At 42.2% G+C, this 20,020-nt stretch overlaps 1 protein-coding gene across 1 annotated transcript; it reads right to left on the bottom strand.

Annotated features, from left to right (window-relative positions):
• Positions 1-13,048: 13,048 nt before the first annotated feature.
• LOC149378825 (uncharacterized) lies at positions 13,049-14,293 on the bottom strand. Its single transcript, XM_089603878.1, has one exon. It carries the CDS (start codon positions 14,291-14,293, stop codon positions 13,049-13,051), a length of 1,245 nt encoding a protein of 414 aa, XP_089460004.1.
• Between the last annotated feature and the right edge of the window lie 5,727 nt (positions 14,294-20,020).

The raw sequence follows: 20,020 nt of genomic DNA, 5'->3' as shown, positions 1-20,020 counted from the left end.
GATCATTGTATAAGACCGTGAGGTTTTTACAATGACGATAAAATAATATTTTTTAAAATATTGCGTAATATATATTGGGGGATATAATTAGTTGGAACAAGTTCTTATTGTGTCCGTAAGCTGAAAAATATAGTATTTGACTTCCTGTATATATAATAATACAATGAAACAAACCAATGTGAAAATTATCTTTTGAAATAATGCAAACTCTCCTCCAACTATAAGATATTATACGACTATATCTTGTTCCTCATATTTTTTTTTTTAATGAATATCTTTAAGACATACTTAAACTCATTATAAATAAATACTTGGAGTATTTGGTGGCATCAATAACTGTATATCGTAGTGTGTGCAACCGGATTTTCATTTTCACCATTATAAGGATGATTTTGGATAGTGAAAACAAAAAACAAAAAAAGCTCCGAAGATAGGAAAATATCTTAACAGAGTAGAAAAAAAAAAATAAATAAATAAATAAGGCGTGTGAATAGGAAGTTGCACAGGTGCGCAAAAGATTGAGGATTAACAGCGTTGACCAACCGCTTGGTCTATAATTGCAAGAAGCACGCGTAAGTATGTTACAACTTACCTATCAAGATTCAAGGGCAGTGTTCTATATTCCTGAATTTAAGATCGTAATTTATCATAATTAGATCAAATAAAATATATTGAAAAAAATGGGTTGTGATTATTGACTGCAACATATTAATCCAGTGGTAGTAATCTGAATAACGAGAACTGTTTTTATTCATCAACTCGTTTACTAAATAATTTAGATGAATTTAATGATCAAATGAAGAGTGACCGTCGAGACCTAATTTCATCTTTAAATCACTCAACCGATGGATTCGATAATATATATATATATATATATATATATATATATATATATATATATTATCGAATAATATATATATATATATATATATATATTATCGAATAATATATATATATATATATATATATATATATATATATGTATAGATATATACACAACCGAGGGAATCGCAACGCGGGTACTCTATCTAAAACGAAAGGAGACGATGCACGTTTTAATTTATAAGCACGTGCAAATATCCACCTATCTAGGGAAAAGCAAAGCAATAAATTCGTCAACAAAAGTCAAATAAGTGTATCAATTGTAAATTTGCTTCATAAATTTGCTTCATAAAGTTAATTACATACTAATCATTAAACCAAAGGGATAGGCGTAATACATAAAGATTGAAATAATTTGTATTCGCCATTAAAATAATATTATTGGCTAAAATATTCTGGAGTCACTGAATAGTTTTCACATTTTAATTTAATACAGAGAATACATGTTTTTTTTTCTTTTTTGTTGCGACTAAATCGCAATTAAGATTTCCCTTATTCATTATTCATGGCCATCACCGCGCCAAATGAGAAACCCTCTTAAAGTTTTGATTCTTATTGATCCGACAAAGAGTACCTATTAATCTGGCAACGAGGTTGTGGAATTGGAAAAAAAATTTATGATGTATGTTTGATCGTTGATATTCTAGATAATATGAACATATTGCATGAGGAACTTGACGCTATTATACATAAATTGTTGTTCCACCATGATTATTCAGGTAGCATTACATGAGAACATGTCAGATTTTTAAAGGATTTCATTTTCTAGATCTCATTCATATGAAAAATTCATGGTTAGACATGGTAGTTACTAACTTATGAAAATACACTTTTGTCACATTTTAAGAAGAAAAAATACCCCTTCAAAACTTAATAAACCATTTCAAACTTACTTATCCTCTCATTACATCACTTATCCCTCTTTAACTCTCTTACTTTCACACTTTCTCAGTCATCTCTCGTAAAACTTGAGAGCTTGACACATTTTCGAACAAAAATATAACTTTCTTAAAAAAGATCAATTTATTTATTTTTGAACTCTATTATAGAATAGCGTATTGAATTTTATCGAATTTAATCGGATCCCATTGAATTTGATCCGGTGATGTTTAAGGACAATATCATGAACTTCTTTTGAAGTCATTGTTACCCCTTAAATTTTGTTTTTTAAAATTTTGAATATGAGGATTTCCAATGGCGTACAATGAAGTTTGATAACTTACCATTAATTTACTTAAAAGACCTTTTTCCCCACTACCACAACTGCTTATTATCGTCCCTCCGTCAACGCCAAACCTTCAACCCCCTAATGTAGCCACATACCTTTTCCTTGCCATTATTTCCAAAAATCATCGCCGCACACACTATATGCCAAGAACCTCACCTTCACACCTCGCCTCTCCTTTTCCAACAGCCCAATAACTTTTATACTCAATTTTACAAGGTCTATAGTTAGATCTCCTCCCATAGTTGAGGGTTGATGACAACGAGCACGATAACTTCTATACTCGGATTTTTAAAGAAATACACTCAGCTTTGGCCCAATAATGAAATTATATGTTGGGTTTGGTGTCCAAAAATAGATGTAACATATGTATTTGCTTAAGTGTAACAAGTCTTTTCAAAGGTAACTTGATGTAAAGATGAATTAAATTAGTAAAATGAAACATTCATTCTCTTTAAGTATATGTGTTATGATTTCTTTTTTCCTAAAATAACTTACAAGTTACAACACATGGAGAGTCAAATTTATATTTGCAAACACCTCCTCTAATACTTGTTTAAAGTTATATTAGCAATCTTAGGAACAAATGGACAATTATTCCGATAGATTATTATTAGAAAAACTAATGATGTTTGGTTATGAAACATAAAAAGTTGCGAACTCTATAGTTCTTCTTATATATCTTACGAAGATCTTGAATATGACAAATGCACTTTCTAAGACTAAAAACCAAAATCATTTAACTTTTAAAGTCAATATGTATGATACATTCAAGCTTAATTAAATCCTGAGATGGGACATAATCACTTATGACTAATCATCTTCATTTGATGAGCCAATGATTAAAATCCTAAGATGGGACATAATCACTTATGATACACTCAAGCTTAATTAATTCCTGAGATGGGACATAATCACTTATGACTAATCACTTATGACTATAAGAACATATGATTAGGCAATTGGTGAAAGGACTTAATTAATCGCGTTTGGTTATGATTTCTCATACATATGGAATTCATAAAAAAGATTGCTGAAATGCAACGTGTGTGTGTGTGTGTATATATATATATATATCACCTCATGCTTTGTTCTTTGGTAGTGTGAATAAATTAATTGGGCCTCGTATCCAATTGAGAGGGCTCATTGAATCAAGTATTATGATATGATAGCTTCATCTCACAAAGAATATGCTTGTGCTTAATCACAAATGACAAATGAGTTGAAGGAAATAATAATTAGAATGGTAAAATAGTACCTTTTGTTATTCTCGTATCGTTAATCATTTTTATGAAGATAAACCTTGAAAGATATTTAACATATCTCATTGTATTAAAGTTGTAGTGCTATACTAGAAAACTAAAACATATGAACCGAGAAATTTTCAGTGCCAGTTCTTTAGTGTAGCAAATTGACATTCGGTTATGAATATTGGAAAAAGTTTGCGAATATTTGAATCAAGGAATCAAATATCGGAGAATTTCCACGATTTTCACCGGGAAATTCGTTTCCGGCGAGTCAACGGCCATCGAAAGTCAAATATGTCGTCGTTTTTCGCCGTTATTCATTTTTTTGTCGTTTTTCGTCGATTTTTGTCGTTTTCACTATCGTTTTTTTTGCTGTCGTTTTTCTTTTTTTGAGTCGTCTTTTTGGCTGTTTTCGTTTTTTTTTTAAGATATTTGTCTCATAGTCTAAGTGGACATTTTTATAAATATATGTGTTTATAATAACCTCTATTTATAAATTATAATATCACACATAGTCTAATATATAATATCACATATTTAAAAATTATATATAATATCCAATTCTATTATATATAATATCACACATATGAGACAATTCTAATAGATAATATCACACATTTATAAATTATATATTAAATATTATTAATAGCACACATTTATAAAATATTATATATATACAATTTTCTATTAAAAAAGATTAGAATAAATCTCATTTTTACCCCCTGGACTCGTACCTCGGTTACATTTCGCCCCCTGGACTCGAAAATATCGCAAAACTCAACTCACAACTCAAACACGTGTTACAAAGCCCCACTTCCGTAGTATTTGGACGTTAAGTTTCACGTTTTGATGACGTGACAAGATTTTAAAGGGTATAATAGTATTTTCTATTATTCTAAATACTTTTAATATTTATCAGATATATTAATTGCTATTAAATAATTATCTATTATTCTCTATCCCCTCTCTCTCTCTCTCTCTCGGCTTTCTCTCTCTCTCTCTCTCTCTCTCTCTCGCTTTGGGTCTTTTGAGGAGGTTTTGATGATGGGTTTTTTTAACAGATGTTCTTTTCTGGGTATGAATGGAATGATAATTGTGAACCATTGTAACCCCCAACCCCACCTCATCTCCAACTCCACCTGGAAAGCCCACCATCAGCGAACCCACCACAACCACCACCGCCGGAGCTTTCACTTCTCGTCCATCCCTTCCTCCCTCTCTCTGACCCTCAAACCCCTCCCACTCCAGTCCCACCCTCTCCTCGAAGAACAGCCCCTCATCCGCCACGACCACCCGCCATGGCCGCCGACCCTTCTCACCTCCCTCCTCCGCCTCGAGACCCGCCATGGCTCTTCTTCTTCTCCTTGTAGTGTTGCCTCTGTTCTGAGCGAGCTCGGCCTTCGAAGCTCCGCACACAGGAACGGTCACAGGCAATCTATCTTCGGCGCTATCTGCGAAATTCATCTACCAGAGAGAGAGAGAGAGAGAGAGAGAGATCGGTGAGTCTAAAATCGACAAGAACAAAGCAACGAAGAATAGCAATCGCAAATTGTACATGAGCATTTCGATGTTGTTGATGATGAAGGAGCTTCCGCGATCGAACTCGTCTTCCTTCCACTCGGACCGCCCGGAGTGGAAGTCCCAGATCTGAGGTCCGCCGGATCCGGCGTCCTCTTCCGGATCTTGCTCCGGCGAGGCGAGATCGGTGAACTAGTTTTTGCAATTCAATAAAACGTGACAGGTGAGGAGAGCTGACTAACTAACACTTACAGCGTGACTCAATGTTGTTGGTCTTCTAGCAAAAAAAAAAATGTTGTTGCTCAACTTGCTCTTTTGCTCCCCACAATTCCAAATCCAATTGCCAGTGGACGTCTCTCTCTGGGTCTGTGAAGCTTCCCAGGTTCACGAAGCTCTCTCCGGCGGCCTTCATGATCTGTGCTTCCCAGATCTGCAAATGCACTTGCTAGTGGAACGGGTTGGATTTTATAGGTCATTTCTTGGTTTAGTCTTATATATTGTTGATGTCGATTTCAACAATCTCAAATTATAATATAGTATTTATATTTGATTTATTATAATGGGGGTTTCAGAAGACGTCGTATAAGAAGCAAAAGAAATCTTGAAGAAAATGGACAGAAATGAATATGAATGCTCGAAGCTTTTATTGATAATTGAATGAATTACAAACCGGAGGGAGGCGAAGTGCCGAACTTGTTAAGGACGAACTCAAAGAAATAAAGTAATTAATAATCCAAAGTAATCAATGGCTTGCGTGTGTGAAATTTAACATATCAGCTTCTATTTATAATCGAGGTTAGCCTATAGAAGCGGACACGTGTTCGTCAGTTTGGCCTATAGGTCATTTTTTAGAATACTTGAGCGTATTTTTCTAAATCGCGAAATAAACTGGGGGAAAAGATTCGAATTTTTGGTTTTGGGCGCGCTCGGTACATATTTCCGGGGTTATTTCGACATGTGGTGCGATCTTAACCGCGCTTCATCAGCCGAACCCGAAAAGTTGCTTCGATCACTCTTTCTTTTGGCGCGTGGTGTGCACACCTAAGATTTCTGTGACGCGTGGCGCGATCTCAGTCGCACTACGTCAGTCGAAATCGAAGAGTCGGGTATTATCTCAGAATATTTGATTTGATTCGCAATCATTCGATATTCTCATAATTCGGTTTTAAAATAAATGGTTATAAATAAGAGTGATTCGAAAGGACGTTTCACTTCATTTATATTCCGAGCGGCTTCAGCGAAAAGGTAACTTCTCATTTTTTTACTTCTCTGAACTACTCTCCTCTCTTTTCTCTCAAACGCTTTTCATTTTCTGCGACTTCGCTTTTAAAGTTCTTCATTTCGTCTTGCGAACTCAGGCTAAAGTTTATTTTCTGAGTACTTCGTCCTTATTTTTGTTAGCGATCTTAGACAAAGTTCTCATCTTTAAACACTTCGCCCTTTTCTTCTTGGCTTAAACTTTCATTTGTTACGATATCTGGGACTGAGATTCCGCCGTCGGGACCCAATCCTTTGGGTAATGAGGACATCCTCATGCCCTCGGCTGTCAGAAGCTCTGACCTCATGAGCATTCGTAACAAATATCAAATAGCCCCCGAGATCGGGCTTCTTTTACCTCCCCATCTTGCTACAGCGGATACCGTAGTTGAAGGGTATTGTTGTATGTATGAAGTCTGGTTGGAATCGTGTGGACTTCGGTTCCCGATCCATCCTCTTCTTTTCGACTTCGTTGAGGCGCTGGGGTTAACCCTACCCCAAATGTGCCCTAACTTCGTCAGAATGGTCATGGGTTTCTTGGTCGTGGCCCATGAACAGAAAGTTGACCTCGTTTTGACGGACCTGATCCGTCTTTACGTGGTCAAGGCGAACTCGAAGCACGACCCCAAGTGCTTTTATCTTTCAAACGCCGCGGGCCGGGGAGTGATTTCCGGCCTCCCTTCAAAAGACAAGAACTGGGGACGGCGCTATTTTTACTTCGCCGTCAATGAACAATCCCTCGGGAACCGTTCTCGTAACTTCTCAGCGAAGTGGGCGAGTTCTCCGAGTATGCGGTCTTAAAAATTCGTATTGTTTATTTATGTATGTTTTTTATACAGCCGTCTGAACCGTGTATCATTATTTTTGCTATTCGCAGAGAAGATCAAGGCTCCTTCGATTGCGGAGTTCGCAATCAAGCTCGACCTACTTCGCGAAGGCATTAACGATTGGCCGAGCTTCACTCCGGGAAGGTTTATCTCAGCGGACTTTGGCCTCATTCTCCCAGAGTCGGTAAGCTCGGCGCCTTTATATGATTTTGCTAGACGAGTTTCTTATCATGTTATTTACTTCATTTTTACTTCGTCCGTATATATTTTTTTTTATAGTCACCGAGGAAACGATGAACGTGCCACTCAGCGCCCGGGACGCGAGACGTAGTAAGAAGACCGCGGTAGCATCCTCTTCGGCTGCTGCACCCTTGGATCCTCCTCGAGATCCCGAGGTCGAGGTCGTTGGAGAGCGCTCTCAGGCCGATATCCCTGTCGTGGATGTTGAGGCTGAGGTCGCCCAAGCCCCCGGGTCTGCTTCTGTCGCGCCTGCGGGGCGAGCGGATGGCCCGAACAGAGCCGCTGCGGAGCCCAGGAAGAGGAAAATTTATGCCGGCCGGAGCGAGGGCCGAGATATAGAAGAAGAAGAAGAGTTTCCTCTTCAGAGGAAAAAGAAGAAGAAGAACAAGGGTGACGGGAATAGGGACCCGGAGCCTGTAGTCGCCTCGGTCGAACCGGGGATAGCTCCTGAAGGCGGAGCGGCTCAAGGGGAGAGCACGCCGGCTGTTGGGAGCGACGAGGCGAGGGCCCGGGGCGGCCCTGCGAGGGCGCGAGGAGGTGATCTCGGTGTTTCTTCTTCAAGACCGAAGAAGAAGCACTGCGTCAGCTTTCACTACAAGGAGGATCACCTTCTCTGCGACGATTTTTATTCGTCTGCGGGGCTGGTCAGGCAGATGACCATTGATGGTCACGAGCTGCCCAAGGTTCCCGAGCTGCTGGAGTCGGACTGGTATCGATGCATGGCGTCGACCATCACCGGGGTAAGTGTATTTGTAGTTTTTAGTCAGTCAGTTTCGCCGAAATGGCCGGACTGAAATACTTTTAACTTTTCCCAAAATGGTCGAACTGGACAACTTAGCACTTTCTTTTCTTTTGTTGGCAGTTGTGTACCCAGTTCAACCGGGGAGTCCACCGGTATGAGAGGCGTCTTCGAAAGGCGAAGGCCTCTCTCGAAGAGCTCGATACGGTGAAGAAGGGGACAGAGTCCCTTCAAGCCGAGCTAAAGGAGGTTGGCGGGAAGGTCACTTCCCTTGAGGAGGATGTCGCTGCCAAGGACGTGCTCTTGGCCAAGTACAAAGCCACCCAGGCCGACCTGGTGGCAAAGGCCAAGGGCTTGGAGGCTGAGGTCGCGAGGAAGGAGGCCGCGATCAAGAAGTGGGGCGTCCACTCGACCGAGCTGAAAAAGAAGCTAGACGTATCCGAGGCCAAGGTGAGGAATAGGGATCGGGATCTGGCCGCTGCTCTGAGCGAGCTGGGGAAGATCAAAAGATCAGCAAACGTCGAGAAGGCTCGGGCGGTCCTATCGGCACAGAAGACGACCTCGATGCGCTATCCGGAGCAGATACTGAAGTATCGTGCTCAGAAGGAGAAGATGGACGAAGCCGTCGTTATCCTGAGGAAGCTCGAGCAATGCCGAGGCAACAGGGAGTTGATCTCGGAGGCTCTGAAGGGGGACATCTCGGACTGGTCGGGCGAACTAAAAGACACCGAGGATGACATCGCTCAGTACGAGGCAGATCTCGCCGCTGTCGTCGTCCCCGAGGTCGAGGACGTTCCTTTCACTCCCTATTCCGATCGCTCTCCTCCTGAGGCCCAACCCGACTTCGTCCCCGATGCTTCCACCGAGGTTCTCGAGCTGGAGGTTCCTCCTTTTGATGAGCATGGCTCGATGATGGGCGTGGCAGACGAGGTCCTGAACCCGATCGCCGAGGTCGAGGAAGAGGCGCAGCGATCCAACCCGTCTCCCGAACATCCCGAGACTTAAGCTCAGAGCTGCCTTCGTCGCGGTCTCATTAATAAAACTTTTTTGCGATTTGTTGCTTTTATTCATTCATTTTTTTTTATTTTCCTGCTTTGGGCCCGGTTGTTTTGGGCGAAACTTTGATTTATATTAAGACAATTATAGGGGGCTTCGGTACCCCTATCTATTTTGGAATGCCTACTATCGTTTTTATTTACTATATTTGAATGCAGCTTTTATTTCTTCAATATTTGCTAAGTCTTTTAGCTCGCTCAGTTACTTCGAGAAAGCTATGAATGTGTGCATATTGTCCAAGTTATTCAGGTCGCCTTTGCGTTCTGAGGGCTTCCGTAGAATGTTGCCCGGCCGAAGTCTTGATCACTTCGGATTTTGTAAAATCTGTCTAGTCTCTTAGATCGGCGGGATCTAAAATATTTCCCTTAAGATTTTAGGTCGAGGTCATATGGCGGTATTTTATAAGTGGCTAAGTCTTTTAGACCATTGCAGTGTCTAAAACGTTTCTCCTAAGCCGGAGTCGCGGTGCCATACGTTTTGATAGTTGCTAAGTCTTTTAGATATTCCGGATCTAAAATGTTTCCCTTAGGCTAGAGTGAACAAATGAATCCCGTCCGGGCGAGGTCCTCTCTGGCGAGGCGCGTCCACCGATTCAGATGCCACGTGATATGGCGAGGTGAGACTTCGGATCTCGCCCCGGTTGTGAGGTATTTACACCGTGGTCCTAGGACGAGGTGCGGGCTTCGGACCCTTTTGTTATATATTTGCGGTTGTTACTCGACGGGCGAGTAAGATTGTTATATTTTTTGGACTGTGCCTTTGCAAGGAAAGGCTGCCTATGTACACTTATGCAGGGATCAAGTCAGTCGTAGTTCGATTCTTACGCTTAGCAGTAATATTTTTTGAGGTTGATCACGTTCCATGATCGCAAAACGGGAACACCGCCGAGCGTCTCGATTTCGTACCAAGTTTTCCCGCGTTTGCTTCGGCAGTGTTTTGGAATATTTTTCGGAGAACCAAGTCTCCTACGTCGAATCTTCTTGCGTTGACTCCCTTATTGTAGAATCTGGCAATGGATTACCTATAGAGGGACATTCGTGCCAGGGCCGCATCCCGCCTTTCTTCCACAAAGTCCAAGGAGTCGCATAATGATTCGTTGTTTTTCGACTCGTCCTCAGGTGCGTGTGTCACCCTAAGGGTTTGCACCTGGTGCTCGACCGGGATGACCGACTCGACCCCGTGAACTAAGGAGAACGGGGTTTCTCCTGTCGGTCGTCGGGGACTGGTTTGATATGCCCAGAGCACGCCGGGCAACTCTTCTGCCCATCGCCCTTTCTTGGCGTCGAGCCTCTTTCGTATTGAGTCTACTATAGTTTTGTTTGTTGCTTCCGCGTGTCCATTTTCTTGGGGATATCGAGGTGTCGACGTCCTCAATTCTATGTTATTGCGGAAGCAGAAAGTTCTAAATTTTTTTGATATGAATTGTGACCCGTTGTCTGTTACAATCTTGTGGGGGGTTCCATGCCGACAGATTATATTCTTCCAGATGAATGCGGTTACGTCAACGTCCTTTACCAGGACGAAAGCGCCTGCTTCGACCCATTTTGAGAAATAATCTGTTAAGATCAGTAAAAATCTTAATCCGTTAGGAGCGGACGGCATTGGTCCCACGATGTCCATTGACCATTTCATGAATGGGTATGGAGACGAGATGGAGGACAACTCTTCGGCGGGTCTTTTTATGTTGGGAGCGTGGCGTTGGCATTGGTCGCAGCGGCGCGAATGTGCCTCGCAATCTGCCAGCATGGTCGGCCAAAAGTAGCCTTGCCTTTTTATTTTGAGGGCGAGTGCTCTACCCCATGTGTGGCTTCCGCACTCTCCCTCGTGTACATCTTCCAGGATTCGTTTTGACTCGTCCGTGCTGATGCACTTAAGGTATGGTCCTGCGAAGCTTTTTTTATATAGATTTCCGTCTATTACGCAGAATCTTGCGCTCCTTAGTATCAGCTTTCGTTTTGTCATCTTGTCGGACGGGACCGTACCAGTCGTGATGTAATGTATGATTTCATCTCTCCAATCCCCCCCTTCTATAGTTATTACTGCCGTGACAGTGATGGCTATGGAAGGTTGTTTGATTGTCTCGACTGGTATTACCCTTTTGAGGTCCGGGTCCGAAGTAGATGCCAATGTAGCTAGTGCGTCTGTAGAGGTGTTTTCGCCCCTGGGGATTCGCGTTAGGGAAAATTGCTTGAATTGTGCCACAAGGTCTTTCACGACCTTTGAATAGGCTTCCATCCGCTCATCCCTTGTTTCGTACTCGCCGGAGTATTGGTTTGCTACAAGCTGCGAGTCGCAGTAAGCCTGCACTTGCTTTGCTCCCACGGCTGTGACCAATCTTAGTCCGGCTATCAGCGCCTCGTATTCGGCTTCGTTGTTGGATGCAACGAAGTCGAGTCTGAATGATTGTTCGATGACCTCGCCGTGAGGCGATGTCAGGTGTATTCCTACCCCTGCCCCTTGCTTCGATGATGCGCCATCCACTTTCAGTGTCCAAGTGCCATCATCTTTGGTCACGGCTGGGTCCTCTCTCGGGAGTTCGATGAGGAAATCCGCTAAAACTTGAGATTTAGCGCAAGTCCTGATTCAGTACTCAATGTCGTACTCGCTTAGTTCTACTGCCCATTTGGTCAATCTCCCTGACTGGTTGGGGCTGTGCAGAAAACTTCTTAGCGGTTGGGTCGTCATCACTATTATGGAATGGGACTGGAAATACGCCCGAAGTTTTCGCGCTGCGGAAACTACGGCTAATGCCAATTTCTCCATTATGGGATATCGAGTTTTGGCGTCGACTAACGACTTGCTTACATAGAATATGGGTCGTTGGTCGCCTTGCTCTTCCCTAACGAGCACTCCACTAACCGCTGCCTGGGAGACGGCAACATATAAGTAGAGAGGTTCCCCTATCACAGGTTTTGCTAAAATCGGGGGTGTCGCCAGGTACGCTTTAAGTTCTTTGAATGACTCCTCGCATTTTTCGTTCCACTCGAGTTTCTTATTTCCTTTCAGGAGTCGATAGAACATGAGGCATTTATCGGTAGATCGAGAGATGAAGCGATTGAGGGCGGCGATGCGGCCTGTTAGTCGCTGCACTTCTCGCCTATTACGGGGTGAGGGCATTTCCCTCAGGGCATTTAGTTGGTCTGGATTTGCCTCAATTCCACATTGGGTGACCAGATACCCAAGGAATTTCCCAGACGTTACCCCGAAGGAACACTTGGCGGGGTTTAACTTCATTTGGTATTCGTTCAATACCTCGAAGCATTCCTGCAAGTGTCCTACGTGATCACAATCTCTTAGGGACTTGATGAGCATGTCATCAATGTACACCTCCATTGTTTTTCCTATTTTTTCTTTGAACATTTCGTTGACTAGCCTTTGATAGGTTGCGCCAGCGTTTTTTTAGTCCAAATGGCATGACCTTGTAGCAATAGGTGTCTCGGTCAGTTATGAAAGCCGTTTTCTCTTGATCGTCCGGGTGCATTAGGATCTGGTTGTATCCAGAGAATGCGTCCATGAACGAAAGCATGTTGTGTCCCGCAGTTGCCTCTACCAGCTGGTCGATGCGTGGCAAGGGGAAACTGTCTTTGGGGAATGCTTTATTCAAATCAGTGAAGTCGATGCACACCCTCCATTTTCCATTTTTCTTTTTCACGACGACGGTATTTGCCAACCAGTCTGGATATTTGACTTCGTAGATTGAGTTAGCCTTCAGGAGTCTTTCGACTTCGTCGTTAACTATTGATGCTTTATCGGGACCAAGTTTACGCCTTTTCTGCTTTACTGACTTGAAACTTGGGTCTACGTTAAGTTGATGGGACGTAACGTCGATACTAATCCCTGGCATATCTTCCGTGGTCCAAGCAAAGGTAGATTTGTTCTGTTTTAGGAAACAAATCAGTTCTCGTCGTATCCCCCCTTTTAGCTCGGCTCCAATTCCCATGCACTTGGAGGAGTCGAGACCGTCAAGCGGTATTTGTACCGTCATTTTAGTACTCGGGGAGTCCAGCTCTTCTAGTTTAGAACCTTCATTTTTTGTTCGCTCTAAGTTCGTTAATTGCTATTGCTTCTCACTAGTTTCTTTAATATTTTGCTTGTGGTTAGTGAGGTAGCAGCTTCGGGAGGTCGCCTGATTACCTCTTATCTTGCCTACCCCTTCAGGCATGGGGAACCGGATACACTGATGAAAGGTAGAGGGAACGGCCCTCATTCGATGTATCCACGGTCGCCCTAAGATAATATTGTAAGGGGAGAGGCATTCCAGGACCTGGAATTCGACTATCTTATTTATACCATTGGTTTTAACGGGCAGCTTGATGGTTCCTATTGAGGGAGTGGTCGACCCGTTGAAGCCTGTTAATTGGGTCTGCTCTATCTCGATCTCTGATTCTTCTATCCCCATCCTCTTAAGGGTATCTTCGAAGATTAGATCTACGGAGCTTCCTCCATCGATTAGGACTCGGGCGACTTCACAGTTGGACACGTCGATTGTTATTACGAGCGCATCGTCATGCTGGTCCGCTGTCCCGGCAGCTTCTCTCTCGGAGAATGAGATTTGGACATCTTGGTCTTCTTCGATCTTGACGGTCCTGTTCATCAGCTGACGCTGATGAGCCTTAATTGAGTTGACCGAGCTTTTGCAAAACTTCGATCCACCCATTATGAAGTCGACTCGGTGTTTTGCCGCGGTCGGTGGGGATTCTGGCTCCCCTTCTTCGATGGGCCTAGATCTTTTTGGCGAGGGATTGCCTCTGCCGCGGTTATTAAAAACCTTCTTTTTGGGCGGGGGACCCAGGTTGACGTTTTTCAGTTCCCCATTTGCATACTTTTCGGCCAGTACTTTGCGCATAGTTTCGCAATTTATTGTGGCATGGCCGGTGGCTTGGTGGAATTCGCAGAACGCGTTTGGATCCCTGGTCCATTTTTTTGCTTGGGGACCTCCCTCCTTACTTTCTTCTCCTATATTGAAAGCGAAACCAGGAGGGGCATGCTGCTTCCTGGTTTGCGGTCCGACCTCTTGAGGACTGGGCCTGCGGAGATTGTTCCCAGCGCTTACGGGGCGTACCCATGTGTTAGCGTGGGGTTTCTTTTCGGCCGCACGCTGTTTTGCCAAGAAGGCGAACTCCTCATCGGCTTTGGCGTAGTTCGCGGCTTTGTGGATTGCGTCTTCTAGCGACAGGAGCCAGTTCACAGTCATTTCCAACTTGAACCTCGATTCATGCCATAGTCCGTTCCTCAGGGAGGTTATGGCTGATTCGGGGTCGATATTGGAAATTTTCGAGAGGACATCCTTATAGCGGATCATATAATCCTTTAAGGATTCATTTTCCTTCTGTTGAACCCCCCCCCCCCTAGGTCAGCTATCGTGAGTTCGTCTTCAACAAACATCGAATAATGTTTTAGGAAGGCTGCCGACAGTTTGGCGAAGCTATCGATGGAGTTCGGCTCGAGTCTGGAGAACCATTCCAAGGCAGCTCCAAACAAGCTTTCAGCGAACAGCTGGCAGTACCCTGCCTCTTGTTCTCTCTCTGTTAGCATGGCTCGACCCATCGCAATCCTGAAAGACAGGATGTAAGATTTCGGGTTCGAGGTCCCGTTATACCGCGGGAGCCAAACTTTCCCGGCATCCCCAATAAAGACGTCGGTTATATTTTTTGCGAAAGGGGTTCTTCCCGTTTCGGCGACAAGTCGGTCTATCTCTGGGGCCGAGCTGGTCGCATTGTGGAATTTTGAGCGGACAACCTTTAGCTCGGCTGTTACCGACTCTTTGAATTTTTCGAATTCGGTCGTGCTGGGTTCGCCTTCTTGAAAATGGCGAAGTCCCGTGCGCACTGGTGTGACCGTAGTGACTTCGCCCCGGTTAGTGTGTGTCTGGTTCTGCCTGCCAAAATATTGGGGGGTGAACATATGGAAAGTCGTTGCAGGGCAAGGTCCGAAATCAGTCGAGAAAGATCCTTGAGGTGCACCTGTTGGCGGGGGTGGGGGCAGTCCCTCCAGATTGATCGCGGCTTCTGTAGAGACCTCTTCCGTTCCCCCTCCGGGCTGTGAACTCGAACCCGGAGGTAGGTCCGTGCCCTGAGGAACTTGGATCCCGGAGAAGTCTAGACGGATTCCGGGAGGAAGAGTCCGGCTCGTTTGCGCAGCTGACGCCGCGTTGCGAGCAGAATCTAAGGCAGTCACTTCGCCGGATCCCGACTGTTGACCCGGAGTATTTTGAGGGGTCAAGAGGGAGTCCAGCCGGGCGTTGAGGCTCCGGTTGGTTTCCTCTTGACTTTCAATTTTTTTGTTCAGCATATCCAGGATTGTCCTGATCCCCGGAGGGATTTCCTCTTCCGATTCATAGTGAGTTGGGGTGGAAGACATGATTTTGTTTTTCTGGCGAATCTACTTCTTTCGAGGTTAGTCTCTCTGGTCTTCCCACAGACGGCGCCATATTGTTGATGTCGATTTCAACAATCTCAAATTATAATATAGTATTTATATTTGATTTATTATAATGGGGGTTTCAGAAGACGTCATATAAGAAGCAAAAGAAATCTTGAAGAAAATGGACAGAAATGAATATGAATGCTCGAAGCTTTTATTGATAATTGAATGAATTACAAACCGGAGGGAGGCGAAGTGCCGAACTTGATAAGGACGAACTCAAAGAAATAAATTAATGAATAATCCAAAGTAATCAATGGCTTGCGTGTGTGAAATTTAACATATCAGCTTCTATTTATAATCGAGGTTGGCCTATAGAAGCGGACACGTGTTCGTCAGTTCGGCTCTGTCGCGTCGCTAGTCAAAGCTATCCCAGATCCGATCTTTGCGGCGAGGTCTTCTATCTGATTGAGACCGCTTCTTCGTGTTGAGTCAACGCGGGCGGCTCTTGCTGTGGCGAACTGGGTTCTTTATTGGGCCTGGGCCGAGATCCATGAGTCGAGCTGGGTCCAGACACGTCTCTGAGAGCCGAATTGGTCTGATGTTGGGCTTTGGTCGGCCCTAAGCCCAACTTAAATGTTTTTTGTTACTTTTATTTTTAGAAAATTGATTTTTGACCCCCACATATATGAAGTGTGTTCTTGTTTGGTTGGGGTTACAGGGCTCAGGAGGATTGTTATTGTTTGGCATTTGATAATGCTGTATTTTGATGAAAGGAAAAAATGCAGAGAAGAAAAAAAGAAGAAAGGAGAGAGAGAGATAGAGAGAGAGAGAGAGAGAGAATAATAGATAATTATTTAATAACAATTAATATATCTGATAAATATTAAAAGTATTTAGAATAATAGAAAATACTCTTATACCCTTTAAAATCTTGCCACGTCATCAAAACGTGAAACTTAACGTCCAAATACTGACGGAAGTGGGGTTTTGTAACACGTGTTTGAGTTGTGAGTTGAGTTTTACAACATTTTCGAGTCCAGGGGGCGAAATGTAACCGAGGTACGAGTCCAGGGGGTAAAAATGAGATTTATTCAAAAGATTATATACATAATGTATTTTCTTTATATATGTTTAAAAATTGAAAAATATATGTATGTATTACATGTATATATTTTAAATATATTTTACCACATCTTTTCTGCTCGGTTTTCCATCAGCATGTCGGTTTTCCATGGAAAACGGCATTTCACTTGCCATTTTTCTCATTTTTTCCGTTCGATTTTCCATCGGCATGACGATTTTCCGTAAATCAGGAGCGCCTCGAAACGGCAACGAAAACGGTATTTTTTTCCTTGATTTGAATCCAATGATTCAATCTTAGCTTTGTTCATATGGGTCCATAATAAGGTCTCTTCATCTAGCCAAAGAAAATATGATATGTTAAATTAGTTAAATTGAAAATAAGATTCAATTGTTAAATGTACTTTCATTTTGTGAAATGCAATTAGAAAAGTCACTCGGTGTTGTTTTTCACTAAAATTACCAAATATTCATAACGTGATTTTGCAATTTATCGTATGATGCTAAATGAAATAAATACCATAAGTTATAATTGAGACTATGACCGCGCCATGTGGAGGGAATCAAGGAAACTTTTATCTTTGAGTTTACACATGTCATTAAGCTATAGTCATGGACTAATTAAATGAGATTGATGTATTGTAAAATTGTGATTGGTTGAAGACAACATCACAAGGATCAAGCTTGGTCGTGAGTCTCTTTATGTGGCAAGCCATTTCGGTCAAGATAGGATTAATGCACATGTCATTTTGTTGAATGATCTTAAGTCATAATTAATCAACTTTATTGTGTGCTTAAATCTTATTTGTTCAATTATTTTCAAAAGGATTGAAGATCAGGGTCGTGTGACACAATGAGAGAGGGGTTTTGATTTAGACTTGATGAGGTGTTAGCCTTGACTCCACAATAAGTGGATTAGTGAACACCTTGCTTGGTTTTCGAAATAACTCTCTCTCTCTCTCTCTCTCTCTCTCTCTCTCTCTCTCTCTCTCTCTCTCTCTCTCTCTCTCTCTCTCTCTCTCTCTCTCTCTCTCTCTCTCGTGCGCGCGCGTGCACACACACTTGGCCATCTATAACATATAAGTTTTTCGAGAATTCCAAGTTCGATTTGACTAAGAAAATTCATTTCTAACCATTTACTTCACTTGTGCCCACACATAATTTTTAGATTCTTTTTTTTTTGGATAAATTACACTCATACCCCCTGAACTCGGAGGTCGATAACAACTCACCCCCTGAACTCGAAATTTCCACAAAAAATACTCTGATCTTTCAATTTTTTTGAATTGCGCCCCTTCTGTCTATTATTTTCAGTTACCATCCATGACAAACTCACGTTTTCGACACGTGACCCATCAGCGAGGGGTATATTTGGTATTCTCTCTCTCTCTCTCTTGAAACATAAAAGAGAATCTCAAACGAAGGAGATTGATAATTTGGGTTCGAGTAAAGAAGAAGAAGGTTTTGATGGTGGTTTTGGGGGTTTGAAGGGATGTGAAGAAGAGTCTGAGTGTAGTGTTAAGTTGTTGGAAGAAGAAGAAGACAAAAAGGAAGGTTTTGATGGTGGGTTTGGTGAGTCTGATTTAGCGGTGAGCGAAAGATATTCGACTGAGAAGAGTTCAACGGCTGAGATTGACGAGCGTAGTAGTGTCGTTGGTTTGTTGGATGGTCCTGAAGAGTTTAGTGATTTGGCCCCAAGCGAAGAAGTAGAAGGTTTTGATGGTGATTTCGTGAGTTCGAAGGTTTCAGAGGCAAAGATCGAGGAGCGTAGCGTTGTGTTGTTGGAAGGTCGTGAAGAGCTGATTAATAACTCGGTCTTAAACGAAGGAGGTTTTGATGGTGGGTTTAAGAGCTTATCAGAGGGCTGCGAAGAGATTGATTTGACGGCGAGCGAGGAAGATTTGACTGGGAATATTTCAAAGGCAAAGAATGAGGATTGTGAAGCTCGTGAAGAAGAAGAAGAAGGTTTCGATGGTGGTTTTGGGAGTTTAGAGCATTGTGAAGAAGAGTCCGATTCGGCGGCGAGAGAAAATGATTTGGCTGAGAAGAGTTCAGAGGAAACTAGTGTTGGGTTGTTGGAAAATTGTGAAGAGTTTGATTTGGCCCCAAGAGAATAAGAGGTTGATTTGTTGACGAGCAAAAATAGCGTGACTGAGATGAGACTGAAGCGAGAGATCGAGGAATGCAACGTAGTCGAGAAAAGTTTCGATAAATCGTGTGCCCAGAACAAGGTAGAGACTGACATTTATGAACTAGCTCTCGAGACCAAAAGTCTCGGGGTTTCAGAGGCTTGTGAAGAAGAAGAAGTTGCGACCCCGAAATTTTCGGGAATCGAGTCAGGATTCGAGAAGATAGAAACTGAGGAACACTGTGTTATTGACTCGGAAAGAGAAGCGGACCTGCTCCTCCGCGCGACGGAGCTCCGCCGTCTGTCGCCGGACCACGGCGAGGAAGACGCCGAAGCTCAGGCCGACGTAGGAGTGCAGGAGCTTCTTGAAGTCGTCGCCGCCGCCGTCGTCTTGCTCTGGTTCCTCTTTGTCTGCCATTGTTGTTGTTCTCGAAGCTGAGTAAGAGTGAGAGTTATTGAGAGGGACGATGGTTTATGTTTTGTCTCTTTCCTGCAAGCTTTTTCAGAAAAGGGATAAAAAAAAAGTTGTCATTTTTATAAGTAAATGGTTTATTTAAGTAATATTATTGATTTGCCCTTCAAATAATAATCACGTGAGAGTCATATGTTCAAAATATAAATTTTAACGGAATATTTTTAACAGAAGGGGCAATACTTTAACAGAACGAGAGTTCAGATGATTTTTTGTGACTTTTTTGAGTTCAGGGGGTGAGTTGTTATCGACCTCCGAGTTCAGGGGGTATGAGTGTAATTTATCCTTTTTTTTTTTTGAGTTCCTCGTGCATTATCAAGTAAATATCGATGTCGAAGTGAAAGTTGTGTTCATAATACAAAATCTTCTGAAAGTTTAAGCACACTTCAAGAGATTTGTATTATTTTATATATTATTATGCATATTGGTTAGGTTTCATTAAAGCTGTATTGCTTGAATGTGATTTTTTTTTTTTTTTAATTCTGCTATAATGAGTTATGTCAAGCTTTTTATGAACCTTACATATCATTTCCAAGATCATCTTGCATTTACACTTTATAATCTAAAAATGACATAAATCTCCAATGTGTTTTACACTCTTATCATAAATAAATAAATAAAAATTCATTTAAAGAACCCTTATATTCACCAAAAAAAAACCTTAAACATTTTTCTTGACGCATAAAAATCTTTAAGAGTAGACAAACACCAACCATAAGGGTACAAAAAAAAAAAGATGAAAAATACTTTATTACTAGTGCTCCATTTAGTTCTCTACGACATCACATATATTTTATATTTTACGACAGCATGGTGAATTTATGTAAACGAATGATTCAGTGAATGTATAATATAAAGGCTTATAAACAATTAAAAAACACATCACAAAAATGAAAAGTAAAAGAAATACATCACAAACCGTGCATGTAGATAATGATCGTTTGTATTAATTATCATTCTATGTTCTTACCTAAACTTTAATG

The sequence above is a fragment of the Urtica dioica genome, chromosome 12 (assembly GCF_054948205.1).
Source record: "Urtica dioica subsp. dioica isolate 48M chromosome 12, U.dioica_male_clone48M_v1_H2, whole genome shotgun sequence".
NCBI lineage: Eukaryota > Viridiplantae > Streptophyta > Magnoliopsida > Rosales > Urticaceae > Urtica > Urtica dioica.
Note: the sequence above shows the minus strand (reverse complement) of the source record. Positions and strands in the feature narration are given on the sequence as shown.

Bases quoted from the DNA above. Each gene is read 5' to 3' on its own strand.
- LOC149378825 (XM_089603878.1), bottom strand. From the start codon at position 14,293: ATGATCCGCTATAAGGATGTCCTCTCGAAAATTTCCAATATCGACCCC.